Raw genomic sequence first — 26,090 nt, forward strand, 5'->3', positions numbered from 1 at the left:
TCCTATAAAGAACAGCCTTCCTAACCATGAGACACAACATCCAGAAGATTAAAGTCAGTAAAAAATCTGATGGATTTTCTAGAAAAATTTTTAAAAATTGTATGAAAAAACTACTTTGAATAAAGTGAGAAAGTAAGTGGCAAACGGCAAGCACTCGATCAGTGTCAGCCTTTGGCCCAGGCGCTGTCCTCGGCTCTGTACCTGTATTAATTCATTTAATCCTTACAACCCGGGGAAATAGGGCATCTGTGATTGTCCCCATCGTACAGATAATGAAACAGAGGCACAGAGAGTTTAGATAACTTGCTCAAGTTCAAGAGCTAAGCAGCAGCAGAACTGAGATTCAAACCCAGGCCAGTGAGCTTAACCAGCATTCTATATAGCCTACATTGTGGGAGAAAACACTTGAAACACATTTTCAAAAAGCATTAAAATCCAGAATGCATAAACAGTGCACAGATCAAGATGGTGACTACAAACAATCCAACAGATAAGAGGGCAAAATATGTAAGAACAGGCCATTCATAGCAAAGGCTAATATGAAAACATATTCAATTTCATAAGTCACCAAGGGCAGATGGGTTAAAAACAAGATATCATTTTCCACTCAACAAATAAGAATAAACATTAAGAAGTTTGATACAGGACTGGTAGGAATGCAAAATGTGAACTGCCTTTCTGAATGGCAATTTGGCACCACCCATCACCACTTAAATGCATTTCACTTCTGATAAGCAGTTCCACGTAAACATCAATCCTGCAACTCCATTACCCACGAGTGCAAGGACATCTGCCCACAGAAGCAGTCTTAACCAACCTGCACAGAGCCAATGTGCCGGACCCAACAGTGCTCTCTCCTTCCCAGCAACCTGAACTGAAGATGCACCCAGCACAGGGCAGGAGAACTCTCTGGAAGGGCCTGTCAGCCTATCTTACAGTCCTTTGTGTTTGTCCGTTAACCTATTTGTGCCAATTGAACTTGTTATGCAATTATCTAATTTAATTATAAAAAATAAGAAATGAAAAGTATAACAAATAAGGTATCAGTGGCTGAGAGAATTCAAATGGAGTTGAGAGCTGCTCTGGAGGTCACTCTTACGCAAGCTTCAGCTAGACATTACTACCTATCATAACTTGCCAAACCCCTACTAAAACCATTCCTCCCATCTCTAAAGAACACCTAGGGCTTTATGAGATTCTACAAAGGTTCCATGCACCAGGCCTACTTTCCAGAAACCTACAACCTCCAGATGGATTCCTAGGCTAGTTAGTTCTGAAACCCAGGGGGACTAAGTACTCTAGAAGATCAACTAGTTTCATCCCCTTATTCCATATTTTCAACAGCCCCTTCCAATATGAAAAAGTCAGAATGGGCATAACCCAAATACCCCTAAAGAGTGGGAGAAAGATCAAAGGAGATGGTGGAGTTATATAGAGAAGGTAGTGTTTAACAAGCGAGGATGACTATTGACTCATTACATTGATATTTCTTTTAGACTCAAGTGTCTTAGGGTAGCTAGAAGTAAAATCCTAAAATTGTGGAATTGTAACCCATACCAAATTCTGAAATCTGCTCTACAACTAATTGTTGTGGTGTACTTTGAAATTTATTGCTTTTTTGTATATACGTTATTTTTCACAAAAAAGAAAAAAATCTATTGTGATGACTGTGAAGCATTGAATACACACTTTGGATGATTACATGGTATGTGAATATATAATATATATCAATAAAAGTGCATTAAAATTTTAAAAAACCCAACAACCAATGAATGTTCAGTGCAAAAGAAGTTGTTTTTATGAAAACTGAACTAAAAGCACTGAATAGACCACTAAAGGCAAGTTGCTAAAACCAAAGACAAACTGCTAGTGACTCGGTGAAATTAAAATGAGAATAAGATACCGAGGAAAACATTATAAAAAATCTAAAAGGATCCTGCACTGAAAGTTTCCAACAGCATCTAAACTCCAAAATCAGATGGAGCATCATGGTTTTGCTTTTCCGGGAGAGAGAAAGCAGAACTCCAGAGGCCCCTGCTCCAAGGAGAGGCCTGGAAACAATTATACTGTTTCTTTTTCTTACTTTTTTTACTGTGAGAATGTATTCTTGAGTTCTTTATTTAATTTAAAAATGTGGTTCAATAAAAATGGTTCCTTTATCAATACAAAGGATACTTTTAACAATACAAAATAGCTCTCTGCTCCCTTTGCTAATTTTTCTTGCTCTGAATTCTATTCTGATTACATAACAGTCTTGGTTTTTCAAATCAATTGGAGAGTATATCTTTTAATAGAGGAATTTAAGTTATTTACATTTATTGTCATAACTAATATGCTTACTATCAACTCTGCCATGTTACGCTATTTGTTTGCTTTTCTATCTTTTATTACGTGGGTACTTCTTTTTCTACTTTTAGCTTCATTTGCGTTCTAAAAGGTTTTTACCATGGTTAAGTTCTACTGGGATTCATCTCTAAGTTTTCCAAAGTATTTAAATCTTTATTTCTCATGGTAAAAAAATTTTTAATTCCCCTCCCCACCCCCACTTCCTGGTATTTTGGATTCTATCTGCTTGTAAGCCCTTTAAGTATGTATACAAAGGTCTTTCTCCAGTCCAGCACCCTTTTTATTGCTCATGCTTTACCTTTATCTATTCTTTAGGGACAGGGATTGTCTGTAAGTTGATCTCTTCCTTCATCTTCCTTATCTGTACTCTTTTAACACTGTTTGCATCTCTTTGTCCTTTTTCTCTGTTTCAATGAAGAGCTTCTCAAATTTTCCTTCCATGGTACTGATTTGAAATTCTGTCTTGCACTACTCCAATGTGTATTTCTAATACAGATGCTGGATGTTCAATTTCTCTGCCTTCCTTCCATATCTCATGGACCTCCAAGCATACTTCATCCTATTTTATCCTATTGTCTCCTTACAGCTTTTTCCTCCTGTTCATAGTTTATCTGAGCCCAGATTCGAATGAGAGTGATAATTAATTTTCTGAAACTTGCTTCTGGATCCTACAGCAATACTTTCCCCTGGCATGCTTTCTTCTATGTCTTCCAGAGCCTGGTCTCTTCTCCTGGTTCCGAGGACATAAAAAAGAGGTTCTACGGTAGTAATTGAGTGAATGAAGTCAGACACAAAATTGCAGTGTAAGATTCCTTTCTATCCAAATAAAAGTCAGGGATGAGGGTCTGGTCTGTGGACAGTGGAGCCCCTGGGTCTCTGAGGTAGGGGTGGTAGCCAACTGCAGGGGAATTTCCCAATGTCTTCCAGCACCTTCCACATGGTCACTCTCAGAGGGCAACACCTGGTGAGATTTCACAGTCCGGCTCCATCTATCTCAAGGAGATACCAGCAGACTGTGCACCTTCATTTCCAGAGTTGGGGGAGGGGGGTAAAGGGCTTCTCTAGTGAGAAGCTGGGTGAGGCCATGTTAGGAACTGATGGCGTGGCTTCATTTACATCAGAAGTTTCATTTAAAAGATTCTTGGTGCAGCCATTTATAAATCACTGATCAGAGCCACATACAACTCCGGCTCTTGACTGATGAACCTGGGGGGAGGGGTCTGGCTCTGAAAAGAAATTTTTTTCTTTGTAACTATTCTTCCTAGCCCATTAAAGAAAATCTCAAGCATTTTCAATTATCAGCACTGATCCAAGCAAGGGTGGAGTTAGGGCATGTCTGAGAGACAAAGTAATCAGTTGGGGGAAGGAGATAATTCTCTATAGGGCATATCCCTAAGAGAAAGGGGGAGACGCAGGGCCCAGCACAAGTGGCAGCTCTCATTTAGAGAATTCAGACCCCCGGGGCTGAACAACAGAAACAGTTTAAGCCCACCTTCTATATCCACCTCCTCTTCAACTATGCCCCTAGCAAGGACAGGGTCTTCTGAGAATTAAAGGCACTGCACCACTTTACACCTGCAAGGAGCTGCAGGCTGACAAGCGCCACCTGCTGGGCAAGACAGGAAAAGCACAGAGTCTAGAGGCTTCACAGGAAAGACTGACAACCTGCTGGGTCTCTCCTCAGGGAAATGTGATATAGATTACACTCTCCTCCTGAGACCTGGGCCTGTCTTGTCTGGGAAAATGTGTTTGGGGTCGACCATATCTGGGGGAACCCTCCTCAAAAAAAAGGTTCCATATAGGCAGGGCAAGAACCAGAAAAAAAAGAGCTAAAAAATTCTGATCAGTTAAACAGAAGCTATGCTAGAGGTCTACAGTAAGTTGAACTGAATGCCAAAGAATAGATAGAGAACAAAGCCAACCAACAAGAAAACCCTAGGTAAAAGAGTGAAGACAACCTCCAGAATAAACTAATCAAAGATATCAGATGCCTAGACATCAGCAAAAAAGTCACGAGTCACAGTAGGAAGTACGAAGATATGGCCCAGTGAAAGGAATAAACTAACACTTTGAGATTCAAGAGTTGAAACAACTAATTAAAGATGTTCAAACAAACCTTCTAAATCAAATCAACGAGTTGAGGGAAGATATGACAAAAGAGATGAAGAATATAAAGAAAACACTGGGTAACCATACAGAAGGAATAAAAAACTTGATAAAACAAATGGCAAAACTTAAGAAAATGAAAGACACAATAGAAAAGATGAAAAACACAATGGAGATTTACAACAGAAGATTTAAAGAGGCAGAAGAAAGCATTAGTGAACAAGAGGACAGGACATCTGAAATTCTATACACAAAGGACCAGATAGAGAAAAGAATGGAAAAATAAGAGCAAGGTTTCAGGGAACTGAATGACAACAAGAAACACTCAGATATATATGTTATGGGTTTCCCAGAAGGAGAAGATAAGGGAAAAGGGGAAGAAAGAATAATGGAGGAAGTAATCAGTGAAAATCTCCCAACTCTTATGAAGCATAAAATTACAGATCCAAGAAGCACAGCATACCCCAAAAAAGAACAGATTTGAACAGACCTACTCCAAGACACTTACTGATCAGATTGTCTAATGTCAAAGACAAATAGAGAATTTTGAAAGCAGCAAGAGAAAAGTGATCCATCACATACAAGGGAAGCTCAACAGGTCTATGTGTGGATTTCTCAGCAGAAACCACAGAGGCAAAAAGGTAGTGATATGATATATTTAAGAGACTGAAATAAAAAAACTGCCAACCAAGAATTCTATATCCAGAAAAACTGTCCTTCAAAAATGAGGGAGAGTTTAAAGTATTTTCAGACAGACACTGAGAGAGTTTGAGAACAAGAGACCTGCTGTACAAGAGATACTAAAGGGAATTCTACAGGCAGATAGGAACAGACAGGAGAAAGATGTTTGGAGAAGAATATAGAAATGAAGATTATCAGTAAGGGTAAAAAGAGAGAAAAAAAAGATATGGCATATAAAATCCATAGACAAAATTGTAGAAGAAAGTATTGCCTTTACAGTAACAACAGTAAATGTTAATGGATTAAACTCCCCAATCAAAAGACATAGACTGATAGAATGGATTAAAAAATAGGACCCAACTATATGCTATCTACAAGACCAAATGTCATTTAGACCAAATGACAAAAATAGGTTGAAAGCAAAAGGTTGGAAAAAGACATTTCATGCAAACAACAATCAGAAAAAAGTGAGAGTAGCTATACTAATATCAGACAAATTAGACTTCAAATGTAAAGCAATTAAAAGAAACAAAGAAGGACACTATGTATTAATAAAAGGGACAATACATCAAGAAGACATAACAATCATATATATTCATGCATGAGCCAGAGTGCCCCAAAATACATGAGGCACACACTGGCAACATTGAAGGGACAAGTAGACATCTCTACAATAATAGTTGGAGACTTCAATACACTGCTCTCACCAATGGATAGAACATCTAGAAAGAGGATTAATAAGGAAACAGAGGTTTTAAGTAGAATGATAAATGAACTAGACTTAACAGATATTTACTGAACATTACACCCCACAACAGCCGGATACAAATTTTTCTCAAGTGTTTAATGAATCATTCTCCAGGAAAGACCACATGCTGGGTCAAAAAGCAAGTCTCAATGAATTTTAAAAGATTGAAATCATATAAAACACTTTTTCAGATCATAATGGAATGAAGTTGGAAATCAATAACAGGAGGAAACTGAGAAAAGTCACAAACATAATCTTAAACAACCAGTACATCAAGAAAGAAATTACAAGAGAAATCAGTAAATATCTTGAGGAAAAGGAAAATGAGAACATAACAGATCAAAATGTATGGGATGCAACAAAGGCAGTGCTGTGAGAGAAATTTATTGCCCTAAATGCCTACATTAAAAAAAGAAGAAACAGCAATAATCAAGGAATTAACTGTTCACCTGGAAGAACTAGAGAAGGAACAGTAAACTAACCCCAAAGCAAACAGAAGGAAAGAAATAAAGATTAGAGCAGAAATAAATTAAATTCAGAGCATGAAAATAACAGAGTTGACAAAACCTGATGTTTTTTATTTTTTTGAGAAAATCAATAAAGTCTGTGGACCCATAGCTAGGCTGACAAAAAAAAGAGAGAGAAGATACAATTAAATAAAATCAGAAATGGGAGAGGGTACATAAGTTATGTTTTTGTACATAAGTTATTGACCCCACAGAAATAAAGGAGATAATGAAAGGACTATGAAAACTATATACTAACAAACTAGACAACTTTAGATGAAATGGACAACTTCTAGAAACACATGAGCAACCAACAGTCACTCAAGAAGAAATAGAAGAGCTCTACAAACTAACTACAAGTAAAGAGATCGAATTAGTCATCAAAAAACTCCCAGAAGGGGGAAAAGAAGTGTGACAAGGTATCAGTGGTTGAGAGAGTTCAAATACAGTCAAGAGGCTACTCTGGAGGTCACTCTTAGGTATGCTTCAGCTAGACACTGCCACCCTTCATAACTTGCCAAACCCCAAGCAAAACCATTCTTGCCAATCCTGAAGAACAACTCAGGCTTTGTATATGATTCTACAAAGGCACTAGGGTAACTTTATAGAAACCTACAACCTCCAGATGGGTCCTCAGACCAGATAAGTCCTGAAATGCAGAGGGACCAGCCTCTCCAGAACATAAGCTAGTTCCATCCTCCTACCCCATATTTTCGACAGCTCCTTCCAACAAGAAAAAGTTAGAACAGGCATAGCCCAAATATTCCTAAAGAGTAGGAGAAAGATCAAAGGTGATGATGGAGTTATACCGAGAAGGTAGAGTTTAACAAATAAGTATGAGTGCTGAATCATTATATTGATATTTCTTTTAGTCTCTAGTATTTTAGAGCAGCTAAAAGTAAAATCCTAAAATTGTGGAATTGAAACTCATACCAAACCCTGAAATCTGTTCTACAACTAATTATTGTGGTGTGCTTTGAAATTTATTGCTTTTTTGTATATATATTATTTTTCACACACACAAAAAAGTTGATTGTGATGATGAATGCACAGCTATAGGATGATACTGTGAACCACTAATTGTACACTTTGGATAATTACACAGTATGTGTGTGTGTATATATATATATATATATATATATATATATATATATCAATAAAAAATAAATTCTTTTTAAAACGATCAAAGGAGAAGGTGGAGTTATAAAAGAGAAGACAGGATTTAACAAGGAGTATGACTCCTGACTCATTATATTGATATTTCTTTTAGCTTTCAGTGTCTTGGAGCAGGCAGAAGGAAAAACCTAAAGTTGTGGAACTGTAACCCATACCAAACTTTTAAATCTGTTCTTTAACTAACTGTCATGGTGTGCTTTGAAATTTATTGCCTTTTTGTATATATGTTATTTTTCACAATAAAAAAAATAAATTTTTAAAAACTCCCCAAAAAGAAAAAGTCCAGAATCTGAAGGCTTCATACGTGAATTCTACCAAGCATTCAAGGAAGAATTAGTACCAATCCTGTTCAAACTCTTCAAAAAAAATGAGGAGGAGGAAAAGCTATCTAACTTATTCTATGAAGACAACAAAGATATCACAAGAAAAGAATATTACAATTTCTTTAATGCATACAGATGCAAAAATCCTCAACAAAATACTTGCAAATCGAGTTCGGCAGCATATTAAAAGAATCATACATCATGATCAATGGGTTTTACTCCAGGTATGCAAGGTTGGTTCAACACAAGAAAGTCAATCAATGTAATACACGTTACATTGCTAAAAGAAAAAACTGCTAAGAGAAATCAAGGAAGACCAAAATAAATGGAAGGACATACCATGTTCATGGATTAGAAGACTATATATATAGTTAAGATGTTAGTTCTATCCAACTGATTTATAGATTCAATATAATACCAATTCAAATCCCCAACAACTAAATTTGCAGAAATAGAAAAACCAATAACTAAATTTATTTGGACGGGTAGTGTGCCTCACATAGGTAAAAATATTTTGAGAAAGAGGAATGAAGTGGGTGGTTTCACACTACTTAAAAGCATACTGCAAAACTACAGTGGTCAAAACAGCATGATACTGGCATAAAGATAGATAGACTGTCCAATGGAATTGAATTGAGTGTTCAAAAATAGACTCTCTCTTTTACAGACAATCAGTCTTTGATGGCAGTTAAATCAACTCAACTGGGACAGTACAGCCTGAAATCTTCAGCAAATGGTGCTTGGAGAATTGGATATACATACACAAAAGAATGAAAGAGGACCCCTATCTCACATCTTATACAAAAATTAACAAAATGGATCAAAGACCTAAACATTAGAGCTAAGAACGTAAAACTTTTAGAAGAAAATGTAGGAAAATATCTCAAAGATCCTGTGATAAAAGGTGGTTTCCCAGACTTTACACCCAATGCACAAGCAATAAAAGAAGAAACAAATGGGATCGCTTCAAAATTGAACATTTTTACACATTAAAGGACTCTAGAAAGTCCAAATATTGACTACCTATGCATTGGTAGTCAATATTTGGAAACCACATATCAGGAAAACGTTTAATATCCAGAATACATAAAGAGATCCTATAACTCAACTACAAAAGACAAACAACTCAATTAGAAAATGGGTGAAAGACATCGACAGACATTTTTCCAAAGAGGAAATACAAATGGCTCATAAATAAACGAAAAGATGCTCAGCTTCACTGGCTATTAGGGAAATGCAAATCAAAACCACAATGAGCTATCATCTCACACCTACTCTAATGGCCATCATCAAAAAAATAATAAGTTACAAATGCTGGAGAGGATGTGGAGAAATAGGTACACTTATTCACTGTTGCTGGAAATGCAGAATGAGCAACCACTCTGGAAGGCAGTTTAGCGGTTCTTCCGGAAGCTAAGTACAGAATTGTCTTATGATCCAGTAATCCCATTACTAGGTATACATATGGAAGAACTGGAGGTGGGGCCATGAATGCACATTTGCACACCAATGTTTATAGCGGCATTATTCATCATTGCCTAGAGATGCAAACAGCCCAAATGTCCATCAATAGACAAGTGGATTAACAAACTTTGGCATATACATATAATGGAATATTATGTAACTGTAAGACAGGATAAAGTAATGATGCATATAATAATGTGGATGAACCTTGAGGACGTAATGTTGAGTGAAATTAGCCAGAAACAATAGGACAAATACGTTACAGACTCACAAATATCAACCAACAGTAAAGAGCAAACTTTGAGAGTTAAAGTTGAGAATACAGGTTATGAGGAGGTAGAAAGAGGGTAGAGATTGGGCATTTGATGCTGTAAAAGTAAATGTTCAACGATGATGATGCATCTATGTGATGATGTTAAGAATTACTGATTGCATATGTAGAATGGTATGATTTCTAAATGTTGGGTTAATTTCTTTTTTTCCATTAATTAATAAAAAAAAAAAGTAAATGTTCAACAGGATTGAGCACAAAGAGGAACTGAGAGTGGGGACACAAGTGGACATTCACACACTGGTGTTTATAGTGGCAGTATTCACGATTTGCAATGGACGGAGGTGGGCTAAGGGTACACTGACTAATAAACAGAAGGGCAAAATGTGGTGTATTCAGTGCACTATTAAAGGTGTGCAAGAAGGAAAAGTTGTGAGGCATACAACTAGGTAAATGAATCTTGAGGACATTATGCTGAGTAAAATAAGCCAGAAACAAAAAGACAAATATTGTAGGGCCTCACTAATATGGACTGACTATAATGTGCAAAGTCTGAGAGTTGAATTTGCGAGCACAGGTTATCAGGGGATAGAACGTGGGCAAAGACTGGGCAACCGATGATTAAGGAGTACAGAATGTTCAATAAGGCTCATTGTAAAGGTTCCTAGACTGCTAGCTCTTACAGCAGCCACATCTATTCCTGAGTTTTAACTGTTATTTCTAAATTCTGAGATGCTGAGCTCTTTGTATATAACCTGGTTGTTCCCTGGAACTTTGGGTATCTGTGTGACACCTGAGATTCAGAGCTAGAGTTCTAAAGCTCTGAAAGTCAGAATTACTCCGTACAAGCAACTGTTAAAGAAGCTGAGAAAGAGATCAGACTTCAATTAGAGATATGAATGAAGCTGATCTGGTTAGGACTACGGTAAATCAGAATACGGGGTAAAGGATGATGCTGACAGTGTCATTTGAAAGGATTATGTTTCCTAGAAAAGCCATGTTGTAATCCTGATCTATCTTGTGAAAGCAGCTATTTCTTTTAATCCCCATTCAATACCGTGGGTTGATTAGATGATCTCCAGGGAGATGTAACTCCACCTATTCCAGGTGAGTCTTGATTACTTTACTGGAACCCTTTAAAAGAGGGAACCATTTTGGAGAGAGCGACGAAAGAGCCATGAGAACCACGAGAGCCCATGCAGCCAGAGGCATTTGGAAATGAAGAAGGAAAACAGTCCTGGGGGAGCTCCATGAACCAAACAGTCTGGAGAGACAGCCAGCAGACGCCGCCATGTTTGCTACATGCTCTTCCAGCTGAGAGTGAAACTCTGAACTTCACTAGCCTTTCATGAGTGCAGGTAACCTCTTGTTGGTGCCTTAATTTGGACATTTTTATAGACTTGTTTAATTGGGACATTTTCACAACCTTAGAACCGTAAGCCTGCAACTTATTAAATTCACCTTTCCAAAACTAGAACAGACGGTATTTTAAAATTTCAACTTCCATATAAGATGAAAGGAAGAAATGTTTATTTGGTTAAAAAAATTATATTTTCTGTAGTACACTATCTAATTTAAACTGTTTGGTCCATTTATTCAAACAACATAAGTACATGGAACCTTGAATAGAGAATGAGATCTTGTTATTTTGTACAGGTTAATGTAATACCCCAATACATCCCAGAGTTATTTGGGCAGAAAATAAAGTATTTGCAAAGTCCCCTTGAGAGACTGTGGAAAAATGTGGAAATATTAAACCTCTCCACCTGGGGAATTCCTAATATGCCTGCAAGCACTGGAGACTGCCAATTTAATAGGCTATGCCCTTGATCTTGACACTTGACCTTGTGAAACTTATTCCTGCAAAGAAGAATCTTAGCCTAGTGATAATTATGCCTAAGAGTTACTCCCAGAGAACCTCTTTTGTTGCTCAGATGTGTCCTCTCTCTCTAAGCCAACTTTGCAAATAAACTCACTACCCTCCCTGCTACATGGCACATGACTCCCAAGGGGGTGTATCTCCCTGGCAATGTGGCACAGGACTCCCAGGGATGAGCCTGGCCCTGGCATCATGGAATTGAGAAAGACTTCTTGACCAAAATGGGGAAAAGAAATGAAACAAAATAAGTTTCAGTGGCAGAGTCTTTAAATAGAGTTGAGAGGTCATTCTGGAGTTTATTCTCACGCATTATAACAGATACTCATTTTTAGTTTCTAGTGTATTAAAATAGATAGAAGGAAATACCTGAAAATGCTGAACTGTATTCCAGTAACCTTGATTCTTGAAGATGATTGTATGGCTATATACCTTTTATGGTGTGATCATGTGATTGTGAAAACCTTGTGAGTGACACTCCCATTATCCAGTGCATGAGCAGATGAGTAAGAAAATAAAGACAAAATAAATAAATTATAAGGGGGATAAAGCATATGGAATGTTTTGGGTGTCCTTTTCCTTTTTCGGAGTAATGGAATGTTCTAAAATTGATTGTGGTGATGGATGCACAACTATATGATTATACTGTGAGCCACTGACTGCATATTTTGAATGGTTATATGGTATGTTAATATATCTCAATAAAATTGCATTAAAAAAGTAAAAACAACATTTTTTTTCTGATGGACTGGGCAGGACACAGGTGAGCTTAGGTGGTCATTTAGCAATCCAGTTATCCCACAGCTTCCTTAGTAGCAACTTCTCAGACAACCCAGGCCAGAAACTATGGTGAATCTTGGTCATTAATCTCTCAGTTTACTGTCTGGCCTTCAAAATAAATAATAAGAGCAAATGTCTCTACAGAATCTAGTGCAGGAGGAAAGGGGTTAAAGAGGGACAGGGCACTTGAAGTCACAATTGCAATGCAGGTGAATGAGTATGTGAGTGTGTGTGGGAATGTGGGTGTGAGAGTGGAGGGTGGCATTTGGACTGGCCGAGGGCTTCAAAAAGACCCTAATCTCTCTATTTTTTTACTCTGTACCTTCTTTTCAAAGTTCACAATGAACACATTTGCATATTCACGATTTCTCTCTCCTTATCACTGACCATTTGCGCACCACAAATCTTCCCTCTACTCCAAATAATCTTTGTTTTACTAAAGTGAACACTTACATTTCTTAGCTACATTGTTTCTGTTACAGTTGCCTGTTAAGAAATGATTTCTCCCTGCTAGCAACAAATACTGGGCAACTCAGTGATGCAAATTGCATTCCTGGGCCATCAAATGAAAGACAAGAGACAGGACACAGCCTAGGACAGGACACAGATTTCTGCACATTTTAGGAGGAGATGGGACACGCCAAGAAACATATTTTTAGAGCTCCCTCCCCACCCCCAGTTCCAAAGTTCAAGTGATTAAATAACAAAGTTGTGGGCTAAGACCTTGAGTGAAAAAATATGACTGATGCCTTTAAATCACAGATGACTGGCATTATGCATGAATTCAGCCTTGCCCAGTGCACCAACATTTATGTATGCAACTGAAACACCCAACTATCATAACGTAGGGGCTTTTTAAAAATATATCTTCAGGGGGTAATGCGTGGTTCGGGAATCGAACCTGGGTCTCCTGCATGGAAAGCGAGCATTTTACCACGGAACCACCCGTGCACTCCTAGTAACAAAGGGTTTTAAAAATGCAATCTCACTATCCAGCAAAACAGCAGAGCTGAAATACTCAAGGTGGGGGCTGAGTACCCTAGGAGAAAACGAGGCATTTTCTTTGTTGCTTGCCAGGAATTCCCCTGGTGAATCAGCTCAGGATGGTCACCCTAAAGGAGACCTCACAAAACCCTGGATGTCCTGGAGGGACCCCCCACCCCACCCCAGCAGCCCCAACAGCCTGTTACCTCCTGAAGTTTGATCTCCTCGGGCTGGAGGATCTCCAACACTCCACTGCTCCGAATCTCAGGGAGATCCTGCCAGAGGTTAAACCTCGAGTGGGGGTTACTGAGCAAGCAGATCTGGGGCAGAGCCTTCCTCTGGGGTGGGCTTGCCCGCTCCTCCTCCTCCTCTCCTTCCTCTTCTTCCTCCTCCTCTGCAGTCTCCTCACTGGCTGGGCACCCATCAGCACCGGCTCGGATTTCTGCATCCTGTTGCCTCCTGGTTTCGATCTCTTGGAGAGTCGATTTATCTCGGTATTCCTGATACAGGAGCCCTGAAGCCAAACAAAGTTGCAATCAAGAGAAGAAAAAGATTTCATATGAAGGTCACTGCCAGTCGCTCACTGGAGACTTTCTTTTTCCTGCTGAGGGTAAATGCTCTGCCCATGTGTGCACAAAGAAAGCCAGACCCCACACCTCCTGACAAAAGGCTCCACTAAAACAGAGGAAGCCTCAACTGACATCTTGAGTATGGCAGCTTCTGTAAGTTCTTTTTCCCAACAAAGAATAAGGAAATACCAAAACAGATTCAAACCCAACCACACCAGGAAACGTCTTTTGTTGCTCAAGTAGGGCCTCTCTCTCTCTCTAAGCCCAATTCTGCAAGGAGAATCATTACCCTGCCCCTTACAAGGGACATGACGTCCGGGGTGAAAAGCTCCCTGACAATGTGAGACATGACTCCCAGGGATGAGTCTGGCCCTGGCACTGTGGGACCAATAAAGCCTTCCTGACCAAAATGGGGGAAAGAAGGTAATAAAATAAGGCATCAGTGGCTAAGAAAGATCAAATAGAGTCAAGAGGCTATTTTGGAGACTACTCTTATGCAAGCTTCAGTTAGATGATGCTAATTGCCATGGTTTGCTAAACCTTAGCCAACATCACTCCTGTTAACTCTTAACAACACCTAGGGCTTGAACTGAGACACTGTAAAAGTTTCACGCACTAAGTTTTTTTCCTGGAACTTATAATTTCCAGAGGGTTCCCAGGCCAGACAAATCTGAAACTCAGAGGAACGAGCCTTTGTATGTAATCAACAAATTACATTCCCCCTATCCTTTAATGTCAACACCCTTTTCCAACATGAAATGTCAGAAAGGGCACTGCCTAAAGATCTGTGTCGACTGGAAGAAAGATCAAAGGAGAAAGAGGAGTTATAACAGAGAAATTAGGATTGAACAAATGAGTATGCCTGCTGCATCACTACATTGATATTTCTTCTAGCCTCCAGTATTTCAGAGCAGCTAAAAGGAAAAATCTGAAATAATGGAATGGTAATCCATACTAAACTTTGAAATCTGAACTGTAACTACTTAAGTGTGCCTTGAAAACTATTGCTTTTTCTTTCTTTTCTTTATATAATGCTATATTTCATAATAAAAAACGTTTAAAAGCAAAAAAAAGAAAAAAGTTCCCATTGTCCATGGCATCCAGGGGTGAAATTCTCCCTGGCAAGGTGGGACATGACTCCCAGGGATGAGCCTGGCCCTGGCACCACGGGATCAACAATGCCCACCTAACAAAAAAGAGGAAAAGAAAAGCTAAGAGAGTTCAAATAGAGTTGACAGGCTATTCTGGAGGTTACTCTTATGGAAGCTTCAGCTAGATACTGCTAATGGCCATGGTATGCCAAGTCCCAACCAACAGTATTTCTGAAAACCCTAAAGAATATCCAGGGTTCTGTCTGAGACTACAAAAGTTTCACTCATTTATTTTTCAGAGACATAAAAACCTCCAGATGGTTCCCAGAGTGTATAAGCCCTGAAACCCAGAGTCACCAGTCTCTCCAAGAGCATCAACCAGCTGCATCCCCCTACCCCATAATGCTGACACCCCTTTCCAACATGACGAAGTTAGAATGGCCATTGCCCAAATAACCCTAAAGAGTGGGAGAAGGATCAAAGGAGAAGGACAAGTTGTATCAGAGAAGACAGGATTTAACAAACGAATATGACTACTCAATCATTATACTGGTATTTCTTTTTTCTTTTTTTTTTTTTTTGTCATGGGCAGGCACTGGGAATCGATCCTGGGTCTCTGGCATGGCAGGCGAGAATTCTGCCACTGAGTCACTGTCCTACTACCCTACACTGATATTTCTTTTTTAGTCTCCAGTGTCTTAGAGCAGCTAGAAGGAAATACCTGAAATGGTAGAATTATAACCCATACCATACTTTGAAATTTGTTCTAAAACTATTTGTTAAGAGTACTTCGAAATGTATAGCTTTTATTTGTACATATGCTATATTTCACAATAAAAAATGTTAAAAACTCAATGTCACAAATATAATGCTTTTCCCACACGTCCGTGGCAAACAAGACTCTAGTTCTTTATATCTTAAAAAGCAAAGTATGCAAGCTGATGGAAATGTCCCAGTTATGTTTCACTATCCCAACAGGATACTTTCCTCAGTCTTAAATATTGATTTAATATCAATACTTTGATATTAAAACTCAAGTATATTCATTTGTGGAATGGGAGTCATTGTAAATCTCATATAGAAGAAAAAGCCAGTATTTCACACTCGGGACATCAACTTTATGGTTCTAATGGGAACAGGTCCTTATTGCCCCCTCAGATTTATTCCCCTAACCAGTTTTACGTGCCTTCTAAAGTCTCAAAGGAGATTTGGGGGCACAGAGGAATCAGCACAAAGCACCATCTCTGCAGGGAACACCCATTTGCAGTCCTCGGGGCGCTGGGGCAGGGGATGGGCTGCCCCTTTGGGGAGCAGCACGTAGGGCTTCTGCTGAGCAAGGCAGGAAGACACTCGGGCAAGGGCAGCAGGGGGCTGCCAGCGGCGAGGCTGGGGGAAGGGGGCAGACCCCAAAGCATCGCCTGCCATGCCGCGAGGCAGGAAGGAGGCCCAACAGACCTCAGGGCAGCACGTTCTGGCTTATATTTTGGGCCACGGGCGGGCCTGGGGGTGGTGAGGGACGGATACACACTGGAGACGCGGCAATTCCCCGGGAAGCGATGCTGGAGACCTGACCAGAAGTGGCGGGTGAGGCCCCCCCCTCCCCCCGCACCGGGAGACGGCTGTGAGGGGAAAGACGGGGCGGCAACCGGCCAGGCCAAGCCTCAGGGATACCCAGGCATCCTCTGGGCCGGGTCTGGGGGACACCAAACACACGCCTACAAAAAGGGTCTGCCTGGGTCTGGGGTGGTGGAGGGGTGGGCTCCATTTTGGACACGCTGAGGTTGGGGTACACCTGGGAGACACTCCAGGGGACCACCAGCGGGCAGGTGCCATGCTTGTCTGCAGCTTGGGAGAGCAGGACCCCTCAATAGGTTTATTTATAAGACGAAGAAGTTGCTTTGACCAGGAAATTTCTAGTAATTTAGATAAAGGTTTTGCTTGTAAAGCATGCAGCCTTGCTATGTGGTATAAGCATTAGCTATCACTCCTTCTTCATCTAACTGCTAAACAGATCTAAAACAGAAAAAGAAAGTAAGAGAAATGGACTACCTTTGAAATCTGAATGTTGTCTGGATAAATCACAGTCATAAACAGCAATCTCTTAAATCTACTCTGTGAATTGAATCACTTGGTTCCTATGCTCCTAACTCTAAATTATAAAAACTTTATGCTAAGGTAAGTATAGCAATTCTTCAAAAAAAATTAAGACCCTATATTTTTTACAAGTTTACAACCCAGCGGGATGCAAGAAGGAACTTTCTTTCCTTAGAGAAGTTGTGGGTTTATGAACAATCACACGTAAAATACAGGATCCCCGCACCCCACCCCACCCGCAACACCCTGCACTGGTGGCAATCATTTGTTACAGTTGATGAGAGCACATTTTTACAATCGTGTTATGAAAATTCATGGTTTAATCTAGGGTCCACCGTTTGAATACTGTAGTTTCACAATTTTTTTTTTAATTTTCCTTGTTACCATATATCCAATCCAACAATTTCCCTCTCAATCATACTCCAGTATATGTCAGCACTGTCAACTGCATTGACAATGCTGTGCCACCATCGCCACCATCCATGACCAAAACACCTCTGTCATTCCCAGCAGGAGTCCTGAACATTTCAAGCCTTAACTGCCCACCTCCCATACCCACGCCGCCCCGGCCACCCCCACACTCCATTCTGTCTCCCTGAGCCCACCCCTTCCAACTGGATCACATCAGCAAGATCACACAATAGCCAGCCTTCTATGTCTGGCCCAGCCCACCCACAGGACATCCTCAAGCTTCACCCACATCTCCCTCCGGCTGCACAACACTCTATCGTGTGTGTGCCACATTTTTTTTCACTCATCGGCTGATGGACACTTGGGTTGCTTCCACCATTTGGCAATTGTGCATAATGCGCTATGAACGTCGGGGTGCAAATATCTGTTTGAGTCTCTGCTTTAATTTTTCTGGGTAAATATCTGGTAGTGGGATTGCAGGGTCATATGGTTAATTCTATACTTAGCTTTCTGAGGAACTGCCAGACTGCCTTCTGGAGTGGCTGCACCACTTTATATTGCCCCCAGCAATGAATGAGTGTTCAACAAAGAGCTCATTTGACAAAGGAATCAGGAAGACAAAGTCTTTGTTACCTGCAAGCCAGGCTGAAGATCTATAAAGACAGGTCTAACGTCATGCATAAATACTCATTCAATCCACGGATGCCAACTGCCTACACCCTCCTTCTAACTTTTGTTGCTAACATAAGGTGACTTATTCTAATGCAAGCCTGATACTGTGTTTACAGACGTTTAAAGAAACCAGGTTTTCATGAATTGACTTGATTTACTTTCCCTTGCTTGGCACACTACTTCCCACATAGTAGGTACTCAGATATTTTGAGTTGAACATCTCTTTAAAATGCAGCTTCCAAGCTGCACAAGAGCATCTAACTTGCGTATTTTGAAGGTTTAAAAATATGTCTTATCTACGCTACAGTCAGTAAATCTTGGGTAAGTATGACCTCAAGCATCTCACTGTGATACATATGACAGAAAAGAAAAAAATAGCAGTGAGTAGTTGGGTTGAAAATAATATTTCTGAAATCACAGTAGGGCAGGCACCACCGGCTGCCTAACCCCAATGCCTTTCCCCCACTTCTTCCCAGATAGCAGGTGAGGGTTTTATTTGGGTGTTGACCCATCCTGTGCTCAAAGAAGGGATTGATCAAAATCTATCAGGAAAGTTCCTTTTCCCTTGCTGGGGGAGGGGGGGGGGGGAATTTCGACAAGTCACACAACCAGGCCAAGGAGGGAAAGGGGACGTCTTCTGAGGGCTTCTCTGAAAGATGTCCCTCCCCAGCAGACATAAGTCACACATGGCTGTTTGAGGGCATAATGTCTGGAGTTGTGGCAGCCAGTTTGTGACATGAAGCCCAAATGCTGAGAACAGCAGAGGAAAAGGAGGGAAAGCAGATGGGTCAACATTGAATGAACCAACTCAACTCCAGAACTCTCTACTGCTGGACTCATTAACTGGCATTTAAGACCCCCATTGTTTAGAGTCATTTTTTGTCAGATGTTCCATTGCTTGCAGTCAAAGACTCTCAATACAAGTAAAAAGTTGTCTCAAAATTTCATACCTCTCTATGAGGTATTTAGAATACAAATTTAATATCCATTTTCCTGGAGTTACTATGATAAAGAATTGTCTGGCACCCTATGTAAGCATTTTTTCACAGTCTGTTTATTTTTATTTGCTTAATATTCAGATTAAAATAAAAACATTCTTGAGGAATGATATGTCATTTCATTAAATTTCTGTAAATCAATGTACTGATAATATATCATGTTTTCTTACTTTAAATTTTGTACCTTCAGGAAGCACAACTTTATATGGAAATTAGCTTTACCTACAAAGGGGAAGACCGTAATGCTTGCACTGGCCCGAGGAATTCATATACTCAATTTTCATCTCCCCTAATTAAATTATTGCTGTCAGGTAAGCCCCCAGCCCCTCTCACCAATCTCCGCCCCGCACCCACCCCCACCACGAATCTTTCAAAATCTCTCTTTCCATCAACAATTTTTTTTCTTCAAATCCTCCAAATAGAAACTTCTGAAGGACAGGACAGGCATGCATTCAGTGTCTGGTGAGCCCCCTCTGTAGGGCACGCTGTCTGCTGGGCACCACAGACAATAACGAGAGCCCCCAAAAGAAAAAACCAAAACCAAACAATAAGGTGGGTGCCTGTTCTCGGGCTCTACCGCCCACTGGGGGCCACAGCCATTTATGGCCCCCACTGAGACTGGGTCACTTACAGTCCAGACACAGTTCTCTTCTGGCCTTAGCAAAATCCAAGCGGGAGGGCTCCAAAGAGCCCACACATTCATTCCATTCTCCTCCCGCCTCAGTTACACTGTGTCTTTGGCCCTGTCCGCCTTTCCTGATACCTGGCAGAGTGCACCTCCTCATAGAGCTAAACGCGGCTCTGTTCTAGGGGTCTGCCTGGTATGGACCTCGGGTGAAATATCAAGTCAGGAAGCTGCAGATGGGCGGAAAGCAGGGACAGCCTGGGCTGGCATTCAACACATCTGTAGAGGTGCCTACTATGGGGCCGCCCCAGGAGCCAGAAAACCAGCCAGGCCCCAAGTTCTGTCGCTAAGACATTCACCATTATGCCAGGAGATCCTGGCAGGGGCAGTGGAAAAATGTCAGAGCCTCTGCTGTGGAAATGGAGGCTCAAGATGAGCAGGTAAGACAGACAGGACCCCTGACTCCCGGCTTCTAGCTTATGTCACTGAACACCTGGCTCAACAGGTCCCAGCGGTAATGGGGGGAGCAGGGCGGTGTAGAGGGAGGCAGACCTCCCTCCCCAGGGAGGAGGCATGGGTCTCTCCTGTACCCCTCCACCCCACACATTTCCCTAGAAAATCACTGTTTAAGAGGGAAGGTCGGGGCTTCCAGTCTGCCGGGGCAGAGGGTGGCCTTCTCAAAAGGACAGAGGACAATGCGACAGCGACAGCGTCGGGAGAAAGGGATTCTTAGGCGTCTTTGTTTCAAAATAAAAAAACATTTCCTAACGATGAGCATCAACTCCAGATCAGCGCAGCTCCATTTCCCCAGCAAATAAAGGCTCCCCCCTCCCCAGCCCCCAGCCCCCAGCCCAATCCCAGGAGTCAGCCCACCTCCCCGCGGGCAGAGGGCTCCGGCGGCCCCCTCAGCCCCGCGACAGGCTGGGATCCCTGCAGGGCTCAGTTTCAAACATCACCGCCAGGGAACCTGCGTGGTGCGAACGCGGGCTCCACGTCCAAATTCCCGGAGTTTGGGGCTGGAGGACCAAAATTACAGCATTTGCTTATTTTCTTTATTAGGGAAGAAATTTCCAAACCTAGAATCTCCATTTAACGGAGTGACCGTCTGCAGCTCTGACAAAATCTTAATCAAAAGATTTTTTAAGCGATTGGCACCATTTTCAGTTAAAAAAAAAAAATGGAACCCATATTCTCCATTCTCTGCATTCTGTGGTGACCAGATGAAAACTACTTTGATTCACCAGTAATCCTTTTTTTTTTTTTTTTTTAATGCAAGTGCTGGAGTTCTTGGGATGCGGCCTCCACCCACTTTCTGCACCGGCAGCCCTGCAGCCGCGGTGTGTGTGCGCGGGACGCACCCAGGCCGTGCCTGCATTTCTCTGTACCCACGTCCTCCTGCCCGTTCTGGAGAGAGGCAGGGGCAGCCAGGCTCCCATTCCCAAGGCAGAGGCCCCTGGGGCTCCCCTTCCTCCCTGCTCTACCTTTCCCTCCCCGTGCAAGGTCCCGCGGTCCGGCTCTCCCTAGCACCCTCACCTCCACGGATGTCCCTCTCTTAAGCTGCAGCCCTGCACTCCCCGCAGCCCTGCACTCCCCGCAGCCCCGGCTGAGCGCCCAGCTTTTCCCGAGGCCCCTCCCGGCGGGGGCTAACGCAGCCCGGCCTCCTGCGTGGCCCAGCAGCGCGCCTCACCCTGTCTTTCCGGCTAAGGTGGCAAAGGGACAGGGAGTCCTGCCCGGGAAGCGCGCCGGAGAGGACAGCCTGGAGAGCCTTTTGCCGAAGCGCAACTGCACAGCGACGGTTAAAATGTGGCAGTTCTGCCTCTGGAACCACTTAGAATCAAATCTGTCCAAAACGTCCCTTGCCCATGCCAGACACATTCGCGCACAGGGAAAGGCAGCGGGCACCCCATGAGCAACGGGGACCCCCGAGTCCACCCGAGACCCGCGGCTCCCAAACGCCGGCCCGCCAACGCAGGGGACACTCACCTATTTGTTCAATGAGGTTCCTCCAGGAGTCGGCGGGAATGGGGTGGATCATCTGCAGGGCCTCGGTGAGCGTGGTGGGGCTGTCGGCGAGTGCCGGGCACTCCTCGGGCGTGGCCCCATTGCCCGGGGTGGAGGACGACTCGCTGCGGAGAGGGGAGGAGGGGCGCGGAACCCGGTTATTTTTAAGCAACGACACACCTCGGCCGGCAGACCGGGGCTTCTGCACCAGCGGCTGCTGGCCAGCGGGCTCTGCCCCACCCGGCCGGGCGGGCCCCACAGGCCCTTTTTTGTCACCGCACCAGGGCGCGACTGGGTGATTCATTCCCACCCCAGCCCGCCCAGACCTGGATGTTTTCGGAGCTCTCGGGCAGCCGTCGGAAACTTGGCGCGCCCTCCCCGCCACGCGGCGCCGCTCCGTCGCCCCGATGGCTCGCGTGGCCAGGGGCCCACCCGGCGCGGCGCACCCCGCACCCTGGCCGTCCACACTGCCCCCGGCCCCTCGGGTTCCCGCATCCTCCCGTCCCAGAGCCACGCGGCGCGGAGTGGGGGCGCCTGGCGGGGCGCCAGAGCGAAGTGTGGGAGGCGGGCCGGCGCGGGGACCCGGACGCAGGCGCCCCCGTCCTTTCCAGGAGGCGGGGGCGGCCCGACAGAGCTCGGGGGTGAAGCGGGGGTGGCAGGAGCCCGGCCAGGGGCATGGGCGTCGCGGGTGGGCGCGCGGGGGCGAGCCAGCCGCCGTCCTCACCTGCCGGGCAGGTGTCCCGCCACCGAGTCGCGCGCGTCGCTCTCCGAGGTGGAGCTGTCGTGGTCCACCGCGCAGGCGGCGCTGAAGGCTGCGGCCAGCAGCTCCATGGGGGCGGGCGGCGGGCGGGCGCTGGGCCGGGGTCCGGGGCCGTGCTGGGGGCCCGGGGCGGACGGGGGCGACGAGCGGGCTTGGGAGCCAGCGGGGTCGCAGCGCGGTCGCAGCGCGCGCGGCTCGAGCCGGAGCTGCCGCCGCCGCTGCCGAGCGCTCCCGCGGCGGGCGGGCGGGCGCGCGCTCGGTGGCTCCCGGGTTGCCGCGGCAACGGGGAGGCGCAAGGGGCGCGCGCGGCGGGGGCGAGGCCGGGCGCGGCGGGGGCGGGGGCGCCTCGGGCGAAGCGACCCGGGTCCGCCTGTGCCGACTGCGCGCGGGGACCGCTCTCCGGGCGCGTCTCTACCCCGCCCCGGCCGCGCCCAGCCTTGGGGGGACCATCGAGAGGGTGGGAGCGGGGCGGGCGAGCTGAGCCCGCGCCTTCTCTGGCCCGCCCCCTCCCCGCGGGCGGGCGGGGCCGTCCAGTTCCACGGGGTCGGAGCGTGGACTCCGAAGACCGAGTTGGAAAGGGAGGGTGAGGCGGCCCCTCCTCGGCGCGCCCAATCCCGGTCTTTCCCACGCCGGGCACTCTCCGCGGTCCCCTGCAGCCATCCGGCCGCGGAATCCCTGCGTCCTCCACCTGGAGCTCGCTTCGGAGAAGTGCGTCCCGGCTCTGGGTTCCTTCAGAGGTTGCGAAGCAGAGACTGGGGTCTTAGAGGCTGCTTGCCCTCACACTCCTGACCCTGACGATGGAAAGAGACCATCGCCGAAGCCTCTTCTGAGCGAATCTGGCCGCGGCAGAGCCGCCCTGAGCGTCCCGGGAGACCCACCGGGCCCGGGATGGGTTTGGAGTTTGAGAAAAAGAGAAACAAAACCCCCCCGAAACCTCTGCCAGGTTTCCGTGCCTGGCCGCATTGCCTCTTTTTCTTTGGCATGGGCAGGCTCGGGGAATCGAACCTGGGTCTCCAGCATGGCAGGCGAGAATTCTGCCACGGAGCCACCGTTGCTCGCCGCACATTGACTCTTTTTTTAAAGAAAATGATTTATTTACTTTTAGTTGTGATAAAATAAACATAAAAAACATTTTAACCATTTAAAGTGGACAATTATTTGGCATTAAGTACATCAACAATACTATGTAATTTTCACCATCTCCTTCCAGACTATTTTCATGATCCCAAAACAAAACTTACAATCATTTAGCAATAACTCCCCATCCCCCCTGCTCCTGACAGCTACTATTGTGCTTTCTGTCTCTATGAATTTGCCTATTCAAAGTATTTCATATGAGAAATTATACAATATTTTATCCTTTTGTATCTGGTTTATTTCACTCAACACGATGTCTTCAAGTTTTCCTCCACCTTGTAGCATGTACAGGCACTTCACTTTTTATGGCTGAGTAATATTCCATCATATTCCGTTCATCTGTTGATGGCCACTTGAATTGCCTCCATTTTTCAGCAATTGTGAATAAGGTGGCAATGAACGTTGGTGTACGGATCTGTCTTCGGAACCAGCTTTCAATTCTTTGGGGTGTATACCTGGGAATGCCATAAGTAGTTCAATGCTTCACTTTCTGAGGAACTGCCAAACTGGTTTCCTCAGCCACAGCACCATTTTACATCCCACCAACAGTGGACGACGGCATATTGACTCTTGGAATCTGAACTTCGTGCTGTCTAGTTGAATCCTGCTTTGGGTTGCGGAGAGCGAGCCAAAATGGGCCACGGGAGCCGAGTAGAGGAGTGGGATCAGGGAGGAAACCAAGGTCCGCAGGTGGGATGTGGCCAATGAATCCATTCCCCTGCCTCAGTGATAATGCTGTCTGCTCAGCTGTGACGTGGACTCTTCCAGCAAGGCATCCGGCACACTCCCGTGTCCTCTTCCTGAGGCCAGCCCGCTCCCCTTGGGTGGGCGCACCCCCAGGTCAGGGCTAATCCTTTACATTTAGTTGACTATCCTGAGATCACCTGGGTGGGGGGGGTGGGGAGTACAAAACAAAGTGGAAACCCTTCCCCTGCGCATTCCACCCAGGGAGAATTTAAGTGAACAGATATCTTGTTTTTTGAATGCAGATACTCCTGGTGGAAGGGGTTCAGTTAGTGTTAGTTGTTTTGGCTTTAATAGATGGATTTGGTAGCCAGCAGGTAGCTAGCCTTCTAGAGTGCAGAGTAAGGCAGTTGTGAGAAGGGGAGGGGAGGGAAAGAAGGAAGCCTTAGGAAGAGGGGGCTTCTCATTGGGAGCTGCACTCCCCTTCCGGTACCAGTGGGAGGAGCCCCATGGCCTGACTCTTGGACAGGGGTGCTTGGGTTGAGCTGAAATCCAGTCTCCAAAGCTGCCCCTTACCACTGCTTCTCATCTGGGGACCAGAATGGACATGCCTAGTCCCTCCTGCCCTTCAGGGTGTTTGAGTGGCAGCTGTCTGTTTTTCTGTTTACTAAGCCAAATATCACCCCTTCCTTGACTCATTCCACAGGGACCTTTGTATCTCCAGTCTCAGCTGAGCTCTACATTTTCACCTGCTCACTGGCTAGCTCCACCTGGATCTTGCCTAAACACCTGAAACTCGCTGTGCCCAATAGTGAATTCACCTTATACACCCCCTCCACACACCCCCGCTACCATCCTGTCACCCCCATCCAGCTAGGAGACGAGGCAGAACTTAAAAGCTGTCCTCAGTTTCTCCCGTGCCTTCTATCACCCCACGAATCAATGGCTCAAAACCCTTCAAAGTGGCCCCCTCTCCTGGTCCTGATGGATGAAGCCCCATGAGCAGGTATCTGGGCTGGTCCTCCTCTCCCCATCTGTCCTTCTCTGTGTCCCCAGAAAAATCTATATAAACTGTCACGCCCCTCCCTTGCTTCACAAGCTGTGTTGGCATCGCATGACCTGAGGGTAAGCCCAGAATTCTCATGCTCTCATGGGCTCCTCCCCAGGCTTTGCCCACTTCCTCGGGTTCCACCCTTCTGAGGCTTTCCCCTTGCCACCCACGGGCCGGGCTCTGGATACGCCGCCACCCCCACCCCCGGCCCTGCTTGGAGTCTGCTCCTTCCACTGAAGGTGCCCGGGGCTGTCCCCATCGGGCCCTCGTCCCCTTTAGGCCCAGCACTCGCCGCCCAGCTCTGCAGGTCCGTTGCACCAGGACCGTCCTTCCACGGAGCCGTGGGCTCCTTCAGGGTCTTTGCACCGAGGTACAAGGAAGAGCATTTCCTGGGCCCTCCATAGGATCTCCTGATTTGCCATGGTTCATCACCCTTAAATTTGATGTGACATTGACATGGAAGCTGTTATGTTTATACTTGGCTGCACCAAAGAGAAAAGATTCATTTTTTTTTCAATCAGAAAATGTTAAAGTGAAATCACATACATTAAGATGAGCATAATGAAATCTTCCAGTTGAAAAATAAGCTAAAAATATCCTCCTAATTATAAAATCAGTTGGGAAAGTCACTGAGTTCTAAAGGCATATAACCTTAAACTAAGCTCCTTGTGCTCTATTTTGCCTCACATTTAATGCTTATTAGACAGGTTATTATTAAAAACTCAGCTCAGCTGAC

At 44.5% G+C, this 26,090-nt stretch overlaps 1 protein-coding gene across 1 annotated transcript in view; it reads right to left on the reverse strand.

The window, feature by feature from the left end:
- The window catches only part of NGEF (neuronal guanine nucleotide exchange factor), a 124,441-nt gene that overhangs the window by 28,756 nt on the left and 69,595 nt on the right, over positions 1 to 26,090 (reverse strand). The window contains exons 4-5 of the mRNA XM_077155446.1: positions 21,705 to 21,847; positions 13,468 to 13,775 (exon numbers count right to left, since the gene is read on the reverse strand). Coding sequence (XP_077011561.1) covers positions 13,468 to 13,775; positions 21,705 to 21,847 — 451 coding nt within the window. The remainder of the gene's footprint in view (positions 1 to 13,467; positions 13,776 to 21,704; positions 21,848 to 26,090) is intronic.

The sequence above is a fragment of the Tamandua tetradactyla genome, chromosome 3 (assembly GCF_023851605.1).
Source record: "Tamandua tetradactyla isolate mTamTet1 chromosome 3, mTamTet1.pri, whole genome shotgun sequence".
In the NCBI taxonomy this organism is placed as follows: Eukaryota; Metazoa; Chordata; class Mammalia; order Pilosa; family Myrmecophagidae; genus Tamandua; species Tamandua tetradactyla.